General features: G+C 40.9%; 1 protein-coding gene across 4 annotated transcripts in view; it reads left to right on the top strand.

The window, feature by feature from the left end:
* Nucleotides 1–19,861, top strand: part of BBS9 (Bardet-Biedl syndrome 9) — a 484,979-nt gene that overhangs the window by 177,463 nt on the left and 287,655 nt on the right. For all 4 annotated transcript variants that reach the window (XM_040434317.1, XM_040434316.1, XM_040434315.1 and 1 more), the window contains 2 exons: nucleotides 1,222–1,405; nucleotides 2,860–2,989. In XM_040434317.1, the coding sequence (XP_040290251.1) occupies nucleotides 1,222–1,405; nucleotides 2,860–2,989 (314 nt within the window). The remainder of the gene's footprint in view (nucleotides 1–1,221; nucleotides 1,406–2,859; nucleotides 2,990–19,861) is intronic.

The following is a 19,861-nucleotide window of genomic DNA, read 5'->3' as shown; positions in this document are numbered from 1 at the left end:
GCGGACCCATTTTGCGGACGTGTGAATGGACACTAAATTGACATTCAGTGTGGATTTGAAATCTGCAGCACAATTTCGGCTGCATGCACACGACCGTGGTGTGTTTTGCGGTCCGCAAATCGCGGATCCGCAAAACGCGGATGGCGTCCGTGCGCGTTCCGCAATTTGCGTAACGGCACGTACAGCTTTCAATATAAATGCCTATTCTTGTCCGCAAAGCGCGGACAATAATAGGACATGTTATATTTTTTTAGCGGGGCCACGGAACGGAGAAACGGATGCGGACAGCACACGGAGTGCTGTCAGCATCTTTTGCGGCCCCATTGAATTGAATGGGTCCGGTGGCTGAATGGCCAAAATGGTGGCTCGGATGCGGACCAAAACAGCGGCCGTGTGCATGAGGCCTTAGGCTGCTGATTTTCACCGCAGGTTTCACCCTTTTCAATGCATAGGAAACCGAAGGGAAAAAAACACAGCAAAATCTGCAGCAGAAATTCTGTGTCTGTCACTACAAAGTAGTGTTAAAGCTGTGACTCTTGTGAGGTGCCTACAGCACACTAGTCAGTGCTACCTAATTGTGCTGTCCCCCCCTCCATAAATTCTGCCTCAGGCAGGAGACTCACCTCACCTCATTGTTGGTGTGGCCCTGATATAACCCTAGATTCATTTTTGAATTTTATTTTTCGGAAAGATAAAAAAAACTTGTAGAAACTATATTTGACCTAGTAGAAACTACTTTGAATGAGGATTCGTCGGGTTTGTATTTTATTCTATCCAGTGAATAAAAAGGCTCTGTTAACTCAATATGAAATCATGCCTAATGAAGGATTACCATGTCCGGTGAATGTACATCTGTGATGCCTTTGTTTCTATGCAACCCTAATGCTGCCTCCTATCCATCCTGCCAGACTTTAGTGAATTTTAGCAGAAGACCTTGAAATAGAGGGAGATAATTTATAAAATTTAAACCCATATATTGTTGATTCAGAAAATGTCTATGTCTGAAACGGTGTATGCTTACTTTCTTATAATTAAAATGAGTGGAATGGAAATGAGAAAGCCCAACGATAACAAATAGTATTTTCTTAAAGCTGTTTTGGTACGGTAACAGCATGCTCTTCATGATCTACAAATATGTGTCTGGATACCATCAAGCATTAATTAGGTGATATGCAGCTGCTAAAGTGCTTCATTTTCTACACTGCTCATTTTCTTCCACAGGCCGACTGGATCCTGAACATAGGTGAGCAGGCTTTGGATATCAGCATCGTTTCTTTTAATCACACGGTTTTCTCAATATTTGTACTTGGCGAGAGAAACTTCTTCTGCCTCAAAGAGAACGGACAGATCCGCTTCATGAAAAAGCTTGAGTACAGTCCAAGCTGCTTCCTTCCATATTGTTCAGGTTAGTTGGAGAGTAATGAAATGCAATGTTTGGAGCACCACAGGACCCGGTGTACAAATTTATATATGGTTCAATGTGCTGTCTGCATACTCTGTTCCTACTGATCATTTGCAGACACCTTTTTTGGCAAGTGAGTAGAGTAAATAAGAACATTTAGTCAATATATTGTGTTTGAAGCTGCCATCCCTTAACCTGTATAGAGCCAGAATTGTGCTTGCGTGTCTAATTATCTTTGGCCTAAAATATTATCCAAAGCATAAGGCTACAAACTCAAGCGACCAGTTTAAGAATAGTGAGTAAGTTTACCTAAAATGCTGTAAAATACAAAAGACAATGTGTGCTTATCAAATGTATTAGTTTTTATTTGACCCATTCATGTTAGTATCCATCCAAGTGCAATACTTTGCTGTTTTTATGATCTCTTTAAGCTTCTGTGGCTGTCTTCAAGGTTTTTTAGTTCCTTCACACACTGCAAAATCAGTGTTAGGTCAGTTGACTTCTTATTCAAGTGGTCCTACAGTTTGCCTCCAATTGTAGACAACTTTGCATGAATCGATAGTGCAAGCAAAGATAAGAAATTGTGTAATATAGCTCATTAGAGAAAAATGCCCCTTCCTTCACATATCAGCCTCATTCCTCCTCATCTCCTAAATTGTTCACTCATGCATTCAGTCTGAATTCACTGATCAAATTAATCTCCAGAAAGGAGACAACTAACTTTTTTCTTTTTAGCTTCACTGAGGGATTAGATTGCATACCATCCATAGATGTTTATGTAGAGAGGAGAAGGGGACAGGATCAGCAGACTAGTTGTTATATCATCTTTCATTTAAGGCTCACAGAGAAGAGGAGATCCTGCTCACCTATCTCTCTATCTCTCTGTAGTACACCCTCAGCATCATGGTGGACATTATACACCAGAACTGAACAGTGTAGCTGTAAATCCAGCACTGGGCTGAGTCTAATAACTTATTAGATCTTTTAGCAGCATATCTGTGTGTCTCGCTCTAAATCTTCTGCTTCCTTCTCCACCCTCCTCTCTTCAGAATGTAAGAGAAAGCAGGGATACAGACATAAAAGTTGCTGAAGCAAAGGTTCGCTGTAAATGCTGTGGTCAGTCTGTCAGCAGTCTGCCTGCAGTGTTACAGCAAATACTGTACAGTGTGGACTGACTGCAGCATTTACAACAAATAGTGTGTTACTACATGCACACATGTACACATCATCCTAAAGGTTTTTCAGCACATGTAATATAAAATGTACTGTACTGACAATAATATATTCCTCCATGACTAATGCTACATGCAATACTTTACATTTTTTTGGTCCATATAAGCTACAGGAAATAAATACGGCAAAATGTAGTTTTCTTAGACTACAAACTAAATGCATAGGTCTGAATGTATTCTATATTAAATATTTTTTTTATAGTTTTTTTTCTTGTTATTTTACAGTGAGTGAAGGAACAATAAACTCTTTGGTCGGAAACCATAATAACATGCTACTTGTGTACCAGGATGTGACACTGAGGTGGGCAGCTCAGCTTCCGCACATTCCTGTTGCAGTAAAAGTTGCCAATTTCCAGTAAGTATCCCGAAATATCCACTTATTTGGTTTTGCTAGTAGATGAGAAGGTCTTATCTCTTCAAACAGCCATGGATGTTGAGCAAGGGAATTGTTTGTGTTTCTAGATTTACATGTCTTTTTTAGGTTAAACAATTTACTGCTGTTGTGCGAATATTTTGTCATTTGTGTGTGAATGACAATTTTATTTGTCTAGGAAGATGTGGATTGCTGCACACTGCTTACTGGATTTTGCCTTCTGTTTTTTTGTTTTACCTTTTTTTTGTCATACCTAGTCGCTTTATTTCTTTAGTCTCATTAGTATATTAGCTGTTCATAGTGTATTTTATTTTTCGATTCTGCTTTGTTTTTAAAATTTTTATTGCAATAATGTTGTAGGGATTTTTTCTGCCTATATTTTCACTGCTAAATAAAACTACATTGAAAAATCTTTTTTTGAATCAGTTTTTATTTTTTCTAAGTTTTTTGGACAGCGAGTTTAGCTGCTCTGAGCTTTTAACAGCAAGCAGTTCAGATACTTGCTTTACAGCATCCACACAGACATAAGAAACTGTTAGCGATGATCTCATTAACGGTTTTATTTAAACAATAATTTCTATTGAATGTACAATAAAAGAAGTTTATTGTAGTCACGTTACAGATACTCTTTTTGTTTTGCCCCCAACAAGGATTCATTAAATGGTCCAATTCCTTGGCATGCCAGTTCCCCTGAATAGGTCCTCGTTTTAATAATTTATTTTTATGTCGGTCTGCAAATTTAAAGAATAAAAAACTATAATTACAAAAAATATATATTTTTAAGATTTTGAACAGTTTAGCCCAAATAAAAAAAATAAAATATATTTCCTTGAAAGGTGTTATGAATAAATGGCACAGAAATTATTTTGACTGCCCACAAAATCAACATGTTAGGGCTATTAAACCAACATGTGCGAAAAATCGCTAAGGTCTAGAAAGGCTATGTGCACCTTTTGGGGACAATTTTCTTAAATTTTTGCATTTTACTCATTTTGAGCTCAAAATCATTTTTTCAATTGGTCTTAAAAATATGGAACCCTTTTTTCTGTACAGAGCTGAGATGCTCCAGTGCAATGTGGTACTGGATTTCTACAGAAGACTGAGCAGACATAGTTTACCCAGTTACGGTAGAACATTTGTTACTGCTTCTGTATTCTCACATACACAGCACTCAATGGTGCAGAGTTATGAAAACTTTCTAAAAAAAAAAACTTCTGTTGCCCATAGCATCCAATCACAGCACAGCTTTCCCTTTTCGAGAGCACTATGGAAAAAAGCTGTGATTGGTTGCTAACTATACTAAGCAGTAGTCGCTGTGAACAGGGCTGATTTTCTGAAGTTTTATATTTAGGCTGGGTTCACACATGACTGAATAGCTGCGGATTTTCATGCGGCAAATCCACAGCATTGTATACCGCACCAGCAAAGTGGATTAGATTTTAAGAAATCTATTCCACAAGCTGCATACAAAAAACACAGCATAAATTGACCCGTGGTGCAGATTTGAAAATCTGCAGCATGTCCGTTTAGGCCTCTTTCACACGGCCGTTTTTTTTTCCCGTTTACTGGCCGTTTTTTGCGGTCCGTATACGGTCCGTATACGGAACCATTGATTTCAATGGGTCCGCAAAAAAAACGGAATGTACTCCGTATGCATTCCGTTTCCGTTTTTCCGTTCCGTTTTAACATAGAACATGTCCTATATTTGGCCGCAAATCACGTTCCGTGGCTCCATTAAAGTCTATGGGTCCGCAAAAAAACGGAATGCATACGGAAGTGCATCCGTATGTCTTCCGTATCCGTCCCGTTTTTTGCGGATCCATCTATTGAAAATGTTATGCCCAGCCCAATTTTTTCTATGAAATTACTGTATACTGTATTTGCCATACGGAAAAACGGAACGGAAAAACGGAACGGAAACGGAAACACAACTGAAACAAAAAACGGAACAACGGATCCGTTTAAAACGGACCGCAAAACACTGAAAAAGACATACGGTCGTGTGCAATAGGCCTTATGCTGTGGATCTCCCCAGCGGATTTCACCTTTTGCAATGGAGAGGTTGAGGTTCTCTGGCTTTTCCATGGCATATAACGTATGCAGTTTCCGTTCTTGTGTTTGATACGAAAACGCAGCAAAAACTGCATCGTATTTTTGCACTGTATTTTCACTCACATGTTGAACCCAGCCTTCTAATCACCCAGTGGTGTTTAAATATATTTAAATAACCTTTACATACTGTATGAAAACACCCAAAACAACTCCCCACCAATCATTGTCATAACTGTAACCCTAACCCATTTAGGGTACTTTCACACTTGCGGCAGAGTGATCCGGCACTGCCTGCAGGATCCGGCAAAACGTATGCCAACTGATGGCATTTGTAAGGCTACTTTCACACTCGCGTTTTGTGCGGATCCGTCCTGTATCTGCACAGACGGATCCGCACGAATAATGCAAACGCTTGTATCCGTTAATAACGGATCCCGTTGCATTATTCATAAAAAAAAAGTCTAAGTCAAAATGGATCCGTCTTGACTTACATTTAAAGTCAATGGAGGACGGATCTGTTTTCAATTGCACCATATTGTGTCAGTGAAAAACTGATCCGTCCCCATTGACTTACATTGTAAGTCCAGACGGATCCGTTAGGCTCCGCATAGTCAGACGGTCTCAAAAACAATGCAAGCTGCGTTTTAGTGACCGTCTAAAAAAACGCAACGGAGGCCAAACCCAGCCAAATTGATGCATTCTGAATGGATCCTTATCCATTCAGAATGCATTGGGGCTGGACTGATCCGTTTTGGACTGCTTGTGAGAGCCCTGAAACGGATCTCACAAGCGGACCCAGAAACGCCAGTGTGAGAGTAACCTAAGACGGATCAGGATCCTGATCCGTCTTACAAATGCATTGAAATGCCAGATCCGTCTTTCCAGTGTCATCCGGAAAAACTGATCCGACATTTATTTTTTTTGAATGCCTTTTTTCTTTATTTTATATCACCCGCTATCCTGTGCCAATTTTTTACTTTGGAAAAACCCTTTAACCCCTACTTGCTGCATTTTCCTTTCTTGCATTTTATTTTATTTTTTTACTGACTGGCTTTCAAAAGCAATAATTTTTATTTTTCAGTTCATATGGATGTATGAGGGCCTGTTCTACTTTCTGCTGGCACCATTTAATATTCCATACGATGTACTGGGAAAGCTGGAAAAATATTAATGAGGTGAAATTGAAAAACAAAACGCAATTGCACCTCTTTATGGGACACTATCAAAGCCAGTTCAGTCAGATACCAGGGAAATAAAAATGTATATGTGTGTCAACAATGTTAAAATAAAAGATGGCGAGGTGATGAGGGCTGACTGTCATCTGCTGCCCTTAAAGGAGATTTCCAGTTATATTAATATTTTAAGTAATGCCCTGCCTCTTGAAAAAAGAGGATTCATACTTTGCTTCTCCCTGTCACTCCGATCCTTTGCGCTGCCTCTGCCTTTTTTTTCTAGTAGTGCGTGGACCGCTCCAGCCAATGGGCTTCAGTGGTGACATGGCCACAACGGCTGGTCACTACTAAAGCCAGCCATTGGCTGGGGTGGAGCATGTGACCATGACCATAGCCAGCCAGATGTAAACAGTGCAGAAGATGTAGAGAGTGGTGGCACCGCAGAGGACTGGAACGACTTGGAGCAGGTAAGTATGAATCATCTTCGTTTTTAATCTTCTTTTTCAGGGGCAGGCTGGCTGGGGGCAATACTTAGAATTTAGTTATAACTGGAACACCCTTTTAAGACTGGGGATACATAGCCACATGTGTCACTTGACATTAATGTTGTAATGCGGCATTGCAACATCACATCAAATGATTGTCAATGGGTACTGCGACATGACAGGAACAAGAAAAAAAACACAGTTTTAGTTTTTCTTCGTTAATCCCATGCAACTTTGTCACCATAGACCGCAATGCAAGTTTCGTGCCTCTGCGACTTTTCTGAGATTTGTTTGCATTTTTACAACCGAAACAAATCTCTAAAACTTTTCTGAGAGTTGCTGTCGAGCAACAGATGTTGCTGTGTAGCCAGGGGTGGACTGGGAACGAAAAGTGGCCCTGGAAATAAAGGTAAAAGTGGCCTTATGTTACAGGTGAGACAGGGCAACATCAGTCGGTAGGGCAAGCAATACCCTAGTGCAGAGCTGTATACCACCCCAGCAGAACGAAATACCACAGTGCAGCACAAAATACTGCCACGTGTGCCACACTATTCAACTGTATTGCTGTCCTGAGGACTTCAATACAGTAGAGTTCAGGAGGGAACCTGCGGCTGCTGGTCAGGTGCAAAAGAGATAATTAATTAGTTATGAACCTGGCTGGGGGTCGTGAGGAGGGCTTGGGTGGCCCTCCTAGGCATCAGCCCACCTGGAAATTTCCTGTAGGGTCTATGGCCAATCCACCCCTGTGTGTAGCCCCATCCTAAAGGACATGCGCCCTGTTAGGAAATTCTGTGTTAAAGGGGTTCTGCAGTTTGTTTAAACGGATGATCTATCCTCTGGATAGATCATCAGCATCTGACCGGTAGGGGTCTGACACCTGGGACCCCCGCCGATCAGCTGTATGAGAAGGCAGCGCCGATTCAGCAGCGCCGCGGCCTTCTCACTGGTTACTGCTGGTCCACTGAAGTCACGACTTGTATTAACTGGCCTGGGCGGGGCTAAGCACCATTCAAACGGCCTTCTCAATCAGCTGATCGGTGGGGTCCCGGGTGTTGGACCCCCGCCGGTCAGATGCTGATGATCTATCCAAAGGATAGATCATTAGTTTGAACAAACTGCAGAACCCCTTTAATATAGGGGGCTCAGTTCAGGATCCTCATCTCTTGAACAGAGTAGGGAGTGGTTACAAAGAGCATCTCTTGCTTTAGAGGACCTATCCCGTCCTGCGTTACACAGACAAGTTATGTGAGTAATGTTTAATGCTCGATTTCTCCTGTGGCAGCGCTGTAAGGAAATTGAACACTTACTCTCAGGTTTCCCCACAGATTAACCTGTTCAGCACCAGCCTATTATGGGCCTTCAGAACTAAGCATTTTTCCCATTTTATCATCTGAAGCATTTCAAGAACTATAACATTTGAATTTTTTGTCAGCTCTATGTCGGCTTGTTTTTTGCTGGATGAGTTGCGTTTTTCAATGGTACCATTTTGGGATACATATAACTTATTGATTTAAATCGCTAGAATATGCCCCCATTGTCTGATGGGTACCGGTCCCACCTTTGGGACCCGCACCTACGCCGAGAACTGAGCAGGGAGAGTGGTGGCTGGAGGACCCTAAGCCACCACCAAGCGCTCTCTCCATACAAGTGAAAGGGAGAGCACCGCGCTTTAGCGGCCACCACTTCCATTAATTTCTACGGGGACGACTGAAATAGCCCAACAGCCCCATAGAAAGGAATGGAGAGCTGCTGCGCATGCATAGTGCACTCTCCACCACCTTTCCCCGCTCCGTTCTAAGTGTAGGTGCAGGTCCCAGAGGTGGGACCAGCACCTATCAGACAATGGGAGCATATTGGGAACAAATAAAATTCTAAACAAAATTTCGGAACAAATCAAATTTCTTAGCTAACTTCAACAAAGTGGCCAAATAGAATTTTTCAAAACTTCGCTCGACTCTGTCATTGACTTATCCCCACCGCTTACCACCAGCTAATCAACTGTTTGACAATAGTCCAGCGTCAGAAGCTGACAGTACATCTACTTTGCAGTAGACTGAGCTCTGAGCTTGTTACTGCAACACTGCTCAAATAAGTCATCACCTAATAAGGGGAGGACAACCCATTCATTAACTCTTTCTGGGGGAATGGAATGAGGCAATCACAGTGAGGCATAAATATTGTTACATTCTGTGGGTCAGTTTATTACGCCGGTACCAAATTTATATAGTGTTTTATTTTTACTACTTTTGCACAATAAATACACTTAAATGTTAGTATATGTACTGTATTTATAATTTTTTTTCTTTTTACTGTACTTTTACATCCCTAAAGCGAAACATTCAAAGTGTGCTTAAAATGCAGATCTCCGTACACCGCTGACAGCTCAGCGGTGTACGGAGTACTCATTTTATGAATGGGCAGCAGCAACGCGTAAGGGCAGGAGCTCCCCGGAAAATTACTAACTCTTGGCATAGTACATGGGTAATGCTGTTTGTATCCTGGAGCTCTGCGCTCCCATTGGAGAGACTCTCAGATCCTGTGGTTACAATTGATTTTTTAAAACAGCAGAAACCTTACGGCTAGGACATCTGCTCAACTTTTGAGCAGACGCCATGTTTAAACCCCCCGACTTCCACCATAAATGTATGGTGGTTGCCCTAAAGAGGTTAACAGTGGCTTCACAGTGGGAAGCAAATTTGCTTGGGCAGCATGCTGCCACCAGAGTATGTTGGCACAAGGCATAGCATACGATCCAGCTGTAGGCCATGGAGAGCTTCAGCTGTGACTAAAAAGCTGCTACAGATCATCATCAAGAAAACTTTTTTTGTTATGTTTCCCATGGTTTTTTGGTATGAAACATCCAGAATTGCGCCAAAGCTCAAATGCTGTTAACCACACCCTTACCAAGTGCCACCAATTTTTTTTCAGATTTTTTATAAATTCTGTTAATCATTCTTTTTGTATCTTCATTTTTGCACAGTTTTTCATTATAATTTCATGCACTAAGAAATTTGCTGAATATTAAACGTTTTTGTGAATTCAGTGAGTGCATATTCAGAGGTAATTGTCAATTATGAGTAGATCCGCCTACCTGAGTCCTAACCATAAAATTAGCAGTAATTTAAATGAATTGAATGCAAGTTTGGTTTATTATTTTTTGGGAAAAGATTCAATCTATCTGTTCAAGTCATCCTGCTCTACAATGTGATGCCGGTAGATTGATCTGCATTTTTACAACGACAGGTTCCATTTAAGCTCCTGTTTCTGTTTAACCACCTTTTCTGTTTTTATTAGACTTTTGCACACGCTCACTGTGGAAATATACTCTGTTCTATCAATCATTGTCCAGGTATTAGGTTTAAGCTTCCACGTTAGGGAACTACTGGCTTCCAGTTCAGCTTCTCTTGGCTGCGTTGAGGATACGTGTGTGTCCAGCAAGCGGTATGGATCAGTCTTTACTATACTGTTTAGTGTATATCACACATCATTACAGAGCAGGATTCTCAAACCGGTAGAGTAATTGCTAAAACTAGCTGCACCAAAAACTTTGTTACCTGTAAAAACATGTCAGTCTGACTGGGATATCTTCATAAAGAGTTTTACTTAACAAAGAGACCCAACCTTATGGTAGGTCTGAAAATGTGCTGGGACCTTTTGCTATGATGATAGTATTGCAGCCCTTAGTTCCTAACCCTTTCTTTTGGTTGAAAGTGTATTTAAATGGGTTGCCCGAGTGTTTAATACTGATGGCATGTCCTTAGGATAGGAATACTGATGGCATGTCCTTAGGATAGGTCATGAGTATCTGATCGTGGAGGCCAGGCTCCCGTCAGCTGTTTGCAGCTCTTCCCAGGCCAGTGACATGGTATAGGTGCAGGTCAGTCCCATTCGTTTCCACATTTTCTCATGTTACACCCACAAACTTAAATGTATTCTATTGGGTGTTTATGTGATAGACCAACACAAAGTAGCAAGTATATGTGAAGTGAAAAGAAAATTATGGTTTTCAAAATTTTTTATAAATAAAAATCTGGAAAGTGTGGTGTGCTTTTGTATTCAGCCCCCTAGTCTCGGATACCCCTAAATTGGAACTTAGTAGCATATTATTTGTTAGCATAAAACAAAAGACAGCACAAATTTGTATACTACATCCATTGTTACCTGGGTATAGGATTAATTCAGTAGTCATGTTACTTGGATGTGCCCCCATCCCCAGCACAGAAAAGAAGTTTGATCCTAGACTTGTGAATTTAAAGAAGCTCTCTGAATAGAGAAATAGACTTCATGTCCACAGATAAGACCGGAACATATGTACTAATCCTGTAGACAGAATAAACCTAGGCTGTGGAGACGTACACCAGATGTATCTCAGTGGCTCAGTCTGGATGATAAATCTAGTGAATGGCTAGACACTTTTGCCTAACGTTATTCCAAATATTGGTTAGCTTAGTTTGAGACAGAATTTTGTGGCGCAATTTTAGTTACCGTAAATGTTGCATTTTGACCCACGCCCCTTTTCCCACAAAACCACACTCCCTATTGGACGAGGCACAGATAATTGCTCTAAACCTAGAGGCGCCAAATTGCGTGCCGTAGAGTGTAGTCATTTCAAGCTATTTAACTATTGCTGAATTTTATGGCCCTGATTCATCAAACTGTTGCAAAGAAAAACTGGCTACAGTAACCAGTCAGATTCCATCTTTGATTTTCCAAAGGAGCTCTGAAAAATAAAAGGCTGAAGCTGATTGGTTGCTATGGGTAACTAAGCCAGTTTTCCTTTGCACCACTGTTGATAAATCTTCCCCTATATGTGTTGGAAATGATCTCTTTTAGTACATGAATAACACTTCTTAAAATCACCACTTGACAAGGCCAGGAGAAAGGCCTTTCACATTTACTACTCAGTTTCACAGTTTAAAAAATAGCAGCTTTCAATTAATAAATTGGCAACACAAGTGTTATTTCTGCTATTAATAAGCCTATTGTTGTCGCCAAGAAAAATTACTCATTGGCGCAAGGAAAGTCTTTTTTCCGCCAGTAAAAACTGGGCGAAACTGAGCAGTACTCCTATTAGTGGACTGATGGAATGTATGCTGCTACTACTGGACACCTGCAGCGTCAAGCAGGGTTTTCTGTTACTGCACCTGTTCTTACATGTGTGAATTTATCGCTACTGTAAAAATAGTTTTCTTCCATGTTCCCTTTTTTCCTCTGTTCCATTAAGGTATTTCCAGCAGCTAGAGGCTTCCCCCTTCCCCCCTCCCCCTTGGAGAAAGCTTTACTCACCCCCCCTCCAAACACTTGCGTACTCCGCGCTAGAGTATTGGTTACATGTGAGCAGCCAATCAGTGGGCACCATCTTGTAGCCTCCTCCTCATGTGTGTGGGCCACTGGTTGTCTACCACTCTACCAAGCCGTCATTCTGTAGTCATGTAGTAGGTTCATAAATTCCAGCAATCATATGCGGAAAATACATTTTCCACAGTCTCCAGTAGGCATAAAAATTAGATTTTTACATTATTTTAAGTCCACAACTCAAGTGCTCCCCCTGCTGCATCTGAGCTCCATGACCCCACTGTCCCTAGCTAAGAACATGGAACTGTACCCTGAGACCAGTCTGAGTGCTCTCCAGGCTTGTGATAGTGCCTTCACATGCTGCAGATTTTGTTGCAGACTTTTCCATGACTGAAAATCAGTTTCATTCGTTTGAATGGGGAGTAAAGGACATGAATTTCTTCAGAAACCTCTGTTGTCTTTAGACAGCTGAGATGACAGTTTTACCCCAGAGACCAATCAGTATGGTTGCCAGGGCATATGAATGATGTGACAACTAATTATAGCACTTACAGTCAGGTCCATAAATATTGGGACATTAACACAATTGTAACATTTTTGGCTCTATACACCACCACAATGGATTTGAAATGAAACAAACAAGATGTGCTTTAACTGCAGACTGTCAGCTTTAATTTGAGGGTATTTACATCCAAATCAGGTGAACGGTGTAGGAATTACAACAGTTTGCATATGTGCCTCCCACTTGTTAAGGGAGCAAAATTAATGGAACAGAATAATAATCATAAATCCAACTTTCACTTTTTAGTACTTGGTTGCAAATCCTTTGCAGTCAATTACAGCCTGAAGTCTGGAACGCACAGACATCACCAGACGCTGGGTTTCATCCCTGGTGATGCTCTGCCAGGCCTCTACTGCAACTGTCTTCAGTTCCTGTCTTCAGTTCCTGCTTGTTCTTGGGGCATTTTCCCTTCACTTTTGTTTTCAGCAAGTGAAATGCTTGCTCAATCAGATTCAGGTCAAGTGATTGACTTGGCCATTGCATAAAATTCCACTTCTTTCCCTTAAAAAACTCTTTGCTTTTGCAGTATGCTTTAGGTCATTGTCTGCACTGTGAAGCGCCGTCCAATGAGTTCTGAAGCATTTGGCTGAATATGAACAGATGATATTGCCCGAAACACTTCAGAATTCATCCTGCTGCTTTTGTCAGCAGTCACATCATCAATAAATACAAGAGAACCAGTTCTATTGGCAGCCATACATGCCCACGCCATGACACTACCATCACCATGCTTCACTGATGAGGTGGTATGCTTAGGATCATGAGCAGTTCTTTTCCTTCTCCATACTCTTCTATTCCTATCACTCTGGTACAAGTTGATCTTGCTAGGTATAATGACCTCTGACCCCATGCTGGGTATAATTACCAGATGTTGATTCAGTTACATATTTATTCCCAGAGAATTCTTGTACAGTCACTCAGAATTGAGAAAGCTCGTTGGAAGAACGAGTGAAACGTTTTCAAGAAATCTATAGTACGTCCAGTTGCCTTGGTTTATTCTTTACAGATATAAGTTGATCTTGGTCTCATCTGTCCTTAGGATGTTGTTCCAGAACTGTGAAGGCTTTTTTAGATGTCGTTTGGCAAACTCTAATGTGGCCTTCCTGTTTTTGAGGCTCACCAATGGTTTACATCTTGTGGTGAACCCTCTGTATTCACTCTGGTGAAGTCTTCTCTTGATTGTTGACTTTGACATACATACACCTACCTCCTGGAGAGTGTTCTTGATCTGGCCAAGTGTTGTGAAGGGTGTTTTCTTTACCAGGGAAAGAATTCTTCGGTCATCCACCACAGTTGTTTTCCGTGGTCTTCTGGGACTTTTGGTGTTTCTGAGCACACCGGTGCTTTCCTTCTTTTTAAGAATGTTCCAAACAGTTGTTTTGGCCTCGCCTAATGTTTTTGCTATCTCTCTGATGGGTTTGTTTTGTTTTTTCAGCCTAATGATGGCTTGCTTCACTGATAGTGACAGCTCTTTGGACCTCTTGAGTTGACAGCAACAGATTCCAAATGCAAATAGCACACTTGAAATGAACTCTGGACCTTTTATCTGATCATCGTAATTAGGATAATGAGGGAATAACACACACCTGGCCATGGAACAGCTGAGAAGCCAATTGCCCCATTACTTTTGCTCCCTTAACAAGTGGGAGACACATATGCAAACTGTTGTAATGCCTACACCGTTCACCTGATTTGGATGTAAATACCCTCAAATTAAAGCTGACAGTCTGCAGTTAAAGCACATCTTGTATGTTTCATTTCAAATCCATTGTGGTGGTGTATAGAGCCAAAAATGTTAGAATTGTGTCGATGTTCCAATATTTATGGACCTGACTGTACAAGTTGGATGGTCTCCCTCTCCTCAGAGCTGTTTGAGGAGGGAGATCACAATAGCCCTGTAGTACCTCCATGACCATTCTTTCCCCATTGAGATCACAGAGTTTTACCCCGGAGACTAATCAGGGTATGTGAGCGCTTATGACAACTAGTCACAGTGGTCACCAGAGCTGTTAGGAGAGGGAGATCACAATAGCCTTGCAGCACCTACTTGAACCTTGCTGTCTGCAGACATAATGGAGTTTTACCCCAGAGACAAAGCATAGTAAACCCTCTGGGGGCTGTATTCCCCCTATAACTGGGGCTAGTATTTCAGCCCCAGTTAGAGCAGAAATCATCAATCAAAAAATGTTATGTTAAATGCCCCCAAATATCTTGCCTTGATCACCTACTGGGGGTACAAAGTGTAATAAAAAATAAAACGAAGAAGATATAAAAATCTAAATAAAAATAAAAAAACACTACCACGCCCCACACTGCAGCTTCTAGCCCTGCACTTTACAACCAAAACTCATACATTCTTTATATCAAAATGACTGATATAGAAATGAGACGTAATAAAAAATTTATTTTTATGTTAACATTGTGCTACTAATAAATGAAAGAAATGGTGAAAAACAGACTAACTAAATAATTCTAAAGTAAAAATGACAAAAATAAAGTTCAGTGTATCCCTAAGTTTGCATGCGCAGGAACGTCAAAATGGCCGTGTGACGGACCTTTAAGTAAGAGCCGTCACACGGCCATTTTTGGCACCAATTAAAGTCTATGGGGCTCTTTACATGGCCGTTTTTTTTAAACAGCCAGTGAAAAGCAGCTGACAAAAATAGGACCTATCAGAACAGACAGACCCTATTGAAATCAAAGGGACTGTTTTTAATGGCCGCGTAGACTGGAGTGCACCAGTCTAACGGACGTTAAGAACAGGTATGCTAGTTCCATATGGCCTTTTAGGGGTTGAAAGAAAGAAAACAGTCACTCACCTCATCCACTTGCAGAGGCAGTCACTCTGCTCCTGATTGTGAAAGACCTCCCGAAGGACCTGCGTTCAGCGTGATAACGTCACCAGACGATCATGCTGGGAGCACGCGGTGACGTCATCACGATTAGCACAGGTCCTTCACAATCAAGAGAGGATCGACTGTCCCTGTGCATACAAGTGGATAAGGTGACAGTTTTTTATTGTTTTTTACTGCAAAAATAAATAATAAAAAAACAGCTGAGGACCACTATGGGGGACATTATTACAGCTGTGGGATATTATTACCTCTGGAGGACATTGTGTATTCTGCAGGGGTTGGGATTTTATTGAAAAGAAAAAAAAAAAAAAACATGAAATCCATCCATTTTTAACAGCCATGAAAAACGGATGCAAAAATGACCATTAAAAATGGACAGATGGCCATGTTTTTTTTTTTCCACTGTTATGCGCAGGTAGCCTAAAAAAAAAAAGCTCACGAATAATTTACATAACCAAACTGAAACTTAGAACTGAATTCATAGCTTGTACATGAACTAAAAAGGCAAAAAATGCACCTGGTCAAGAAAGGGGTTAAATGACGCAACGTTTATGTAGTTAGCTGACACAAAGAGGTAGCTATGCGTCTATGACCCATATGGGTGGCTTTTTTTCTAGAATTTGTATGTTAATGCTTCTATCTTGTGTAAGGTACAGTAAATTTGTAACCCATTAGTGAAAACCCATAAGCATGTGCTGACAGTATGCCATTGTCACACGAGTCTGCGGAGAAATATACATCTTTCAGAGATGGGTGATTGAAATGGATTTGGATGACAAACGCTCCACGTTGATAGTCACTTTCTCTTCATCTCATATAACATACAGGAGCGTAATATTTCTTTAGTTTTCCACAATGGGTTTATTCAGATGAGTGAAGTGCACTTTAATGGCTCCCAAGTTCCTCTCTAGCGTTGCCTAAATCTCATCACCCTCCAAAAGTAACCTTTTTTTCTGGAGTATTTTTTGCACTTCTGTTCACGGATCACTTAGCCCTTTTTCTGCGTCCTTCAGTATACTTTTTATAGTGGTATTATTTGACATTAAAGAGTTAGTCTGTCAACAGCCGTTAAATTAGGTTTTTGTTCCGGCTGAGAAGTCATTGCCAACTAATCTCTTCTTGACATCCCGAGAAAAATTCTGCCAAACATATTTCATCTGGAAAGTATTCTGTGGGGCAACATTATTAGATTTTATGTAAATAATTAAAATTACAGTAGTTAGACTTTATTTAAATAATTTATTTGCTGTTTTACATTTTTATTTGCCATGTAGTATATCATTACCACCATCAAATCCTTTCTTATAGAAAACTTCTTTATGTTGCCTGTATAGTACTTTCCAGTTCATTTAACCCCCTGTTTTCCAGTGCGCAATGCCATTTTTCCAAAAACACCCAAAACTTCACAATACAATTTTTTTACTGAAATCTAACAAAGGTAGAGCTTACCCATTGCAGTACTTGTCCCATCTAAACAGAATGCTAGGGAAAAGAGCTGCATACCGTTCTAGCCAGAATTAGTATTCTTTATTGATGAACCATTAAAATTGGCAATAATGTGTCCATTTTTATGTAATTTTTTTGACATTTTTTTTTTAAATGATCTGGACAGCGAGCCCCCCCCCCCCCCCGCTATCTTATCACAGACACAAAGAGTAGAGTAGAAGTGTATGTAGAACTAGAGGTGCTGGGAACTGACATTAAAGGGGTTGTCCCACAAAAAATATTCTACATTTTCAAACCAGCACTTGGGTCTGAATTCTTTTGTAATTGCATGTAATTAAAAATGTAATATAACCACTGAGCTATTTAATAAAATGTATATGTATAAAGGCACCTGCAGTGTGTTCTTTTTCTTATTTCTCAGTCCTTTTTTTTATTTTTTTTCTCTCTATAGAATATCAAAAAGTTCAAAATACATTAAAATCAATTTTACTAAAATTCCTGACCCCTTTCCACATATTCAATGTAAATTATTCTCAGAAGTAATTTACCAAACCCACGTAACCGCCAGGAAAGAGGAGAGAGAAGGAAAAAAACAATCCTATGTCCAGTGATATCAGATTTTTTCCCCTACATAGGGGCGACTCTTCGTTCTGTAATATATCTGTTCATATCTTTTGACCAGCTGGATCAAATTCTCCCATTCACTCATCTTGGGGGGAGTTTTCTGTACACCAGTAATGAACCACCACAATTTTAGCAAGCATTCATTTTCTACTGATAAGCTTTTTCCTACATATCTCTACCTCACTCAGATCACCCAGAATCACAGCCCTTATTGCAAAAGGGCACATAATGCCCGTTTTAGCCTCTATTTTCCACAGCACTTGATCCCAAAAAGAATAAAGAAAGGGACAATCCCAAATAAGGTGTAAAAAATTTGCTGTGTCTCCCTCACATCTAGGACACTTGGGATTATCTCTATATTTTAACCTGTAAAGCACAGCCAGAAACCGTCCATCTCACTGAAGTGGTCACACGTGCTCAGTTTAAATCTTCAACTGCCACTAACCATATTCTGTGGTAGTTGCAGGGAAAGAGCTGCATCAGAAAGGACATGCCCCCTGAGCCTCCAACCTGAAATTAATCTAGCAGAACAATTGGAGCAATGAATGGGGAGATATCTGGTTCCATGTGAGGTACAGGGCTGGTTTTAGCTTTGAAAGAGGTTTTAATATACTATATGATGTCTGATTTTAATTTTTTACATCAATCATAGCGTAACCCATTTAAGGATCTTTCTCAATGAAAGTCTATTAGTAAGTTGCATCTATTTTCATTCGAAGCAGATGAAATGACTTTTCTTTAGCTGGACAATAAATAACAGATGCCGATGATATCTTTACCCATACAGTTGGTCTTTTTTGTTTCTGGATTGCATAAAAAATAAAACTGGAAAGTAGCCTCTGTGTTCATAATTTTTTATTTTTTTTAGAACTTAACATAAAAACATACAGTGCAACCAGAATTATTTTGCCCCTCACCCAATTTCTTCTATTTTTGCTAATTTGTCACATTTACATTTTTCAAATCATCCAAGTATTTTTAAACACAAAATGCAGCTTTTAAATAATCATGCCATATATTTAAATGGATTTTTCGAGATTTTAATATTGATGGCCTATCCTCAGGATGGGTAATCAATATCAGATAGGTGGGGGTCTGACACCCGGCACCCCCGTCGATCAGCTGTTTTAAAAGACGGCCGCACTCTTCAATATTAAAAACCCGGAAAACCCCTTTAAGAGAAAAATTTTGTGAAGAAGTAAATACCCCACTAAACCTAATTTGACAGGGTATGCCATGCTTGGTAATAACAACTACAAACAAATGCGTAACTTGCAGACTTTTACATTGCTGTGAAGGAAGTCTGGTCCACACTTCTTTGCAGAATTTGCTTACGTAGTATGAGCTGCTGTTTAAAGGGGTTTTCCAAGATTACTTTTAGTGAGCCCCCGGAGTGTGTGGTGCTTAAAGGGGTTGTCCGGGTTCAGAGCTGAACCCGGACATCCCTCCATTTTCACCCCGGCAGCCCCCCTGACATGAGCATCGGAGCAGTTCATGCTCAGATGCTCTCCTTTGCCCTGCGCTAAATTGCGCAGGGCAAAGGCATTTTTAGGAGTTCCGGTGACGTACCGGGGCTCTCCATGGGGCTGACAGGAACTCCGGTGACGTCACCTGCACTGATGGGCGGGATTTAGCTCTGCCCTAGCCAGTAAAATAGTCACCGAACACACTGCCGGGCGGAAGTTGCTGCCCGGCAGTGTGTTATTGAAAACAAAAAAGCTTGTGCCCTGCGCAATTTAGCGCAGGGCACGTGGGCGCATCAGAGCATGAGATGCTCTGATGCTGGCCTCAGGGGGGCTGTCTGGGTGAAAATAAGGGTATGTCCGGATTCAGCTCTGAACCCGGACAACCCCTTTAATGAAGTAATATTCACTTGCTCTTGCCTATTAACTTCTGTCCTGGCACAGATGGGTTCACATTCTCTGCTGCAGCCATTGACTGGACTCAGCGCTGATCCTAAGTGGCATTTCACGGCTGGTCACATGCTACTTGGGGACACATCACTGCTGAGGCCAGTCACTGGCTGCAATTGTGCACTTGCTGGCTAGTTCAAGAGGGATATAATCCCACAAAACTCATTTAAGGTCTTGTCGCAGAATTCCAATGGGATTATATCCAGGATCTTTAATTTAGTCTCTTTTAAAGAGGGCCTTTCATGATTTTGTATTAATTGAGATAAATACCATTACCTGCAGGGTACCCCCCGCTGATGCTGCCAGCCTGCCAGATTTTTTTAAATATCGCTCCTGCGCCCCGCTGTGCCCACCCCCCTGAAGTTTTTGTGCTCAGTATGCTAATACTGAGCATCGGTACAGGGAGGAGACACCAGGGTTTCTCAATGGGCGTCTCCTTCTCCCTGGCTG

Source organism: Bufo bufo, chromosome 5, assembly GCF_905171765.1.
Source record: "Bufo bufo chromosome 5, aBufBuf1.1, whole genome shotgun sequence".
NCBI lineage: Eukaryota > Metazoa > Chordata > Amphibia > Anura > Bufonidae > Bufo > Bufo bufo.
Note: the sequence above shows the minus strand (reverse complement) of the source record. Positions and strands in the feature narration are given on the sequence as shown.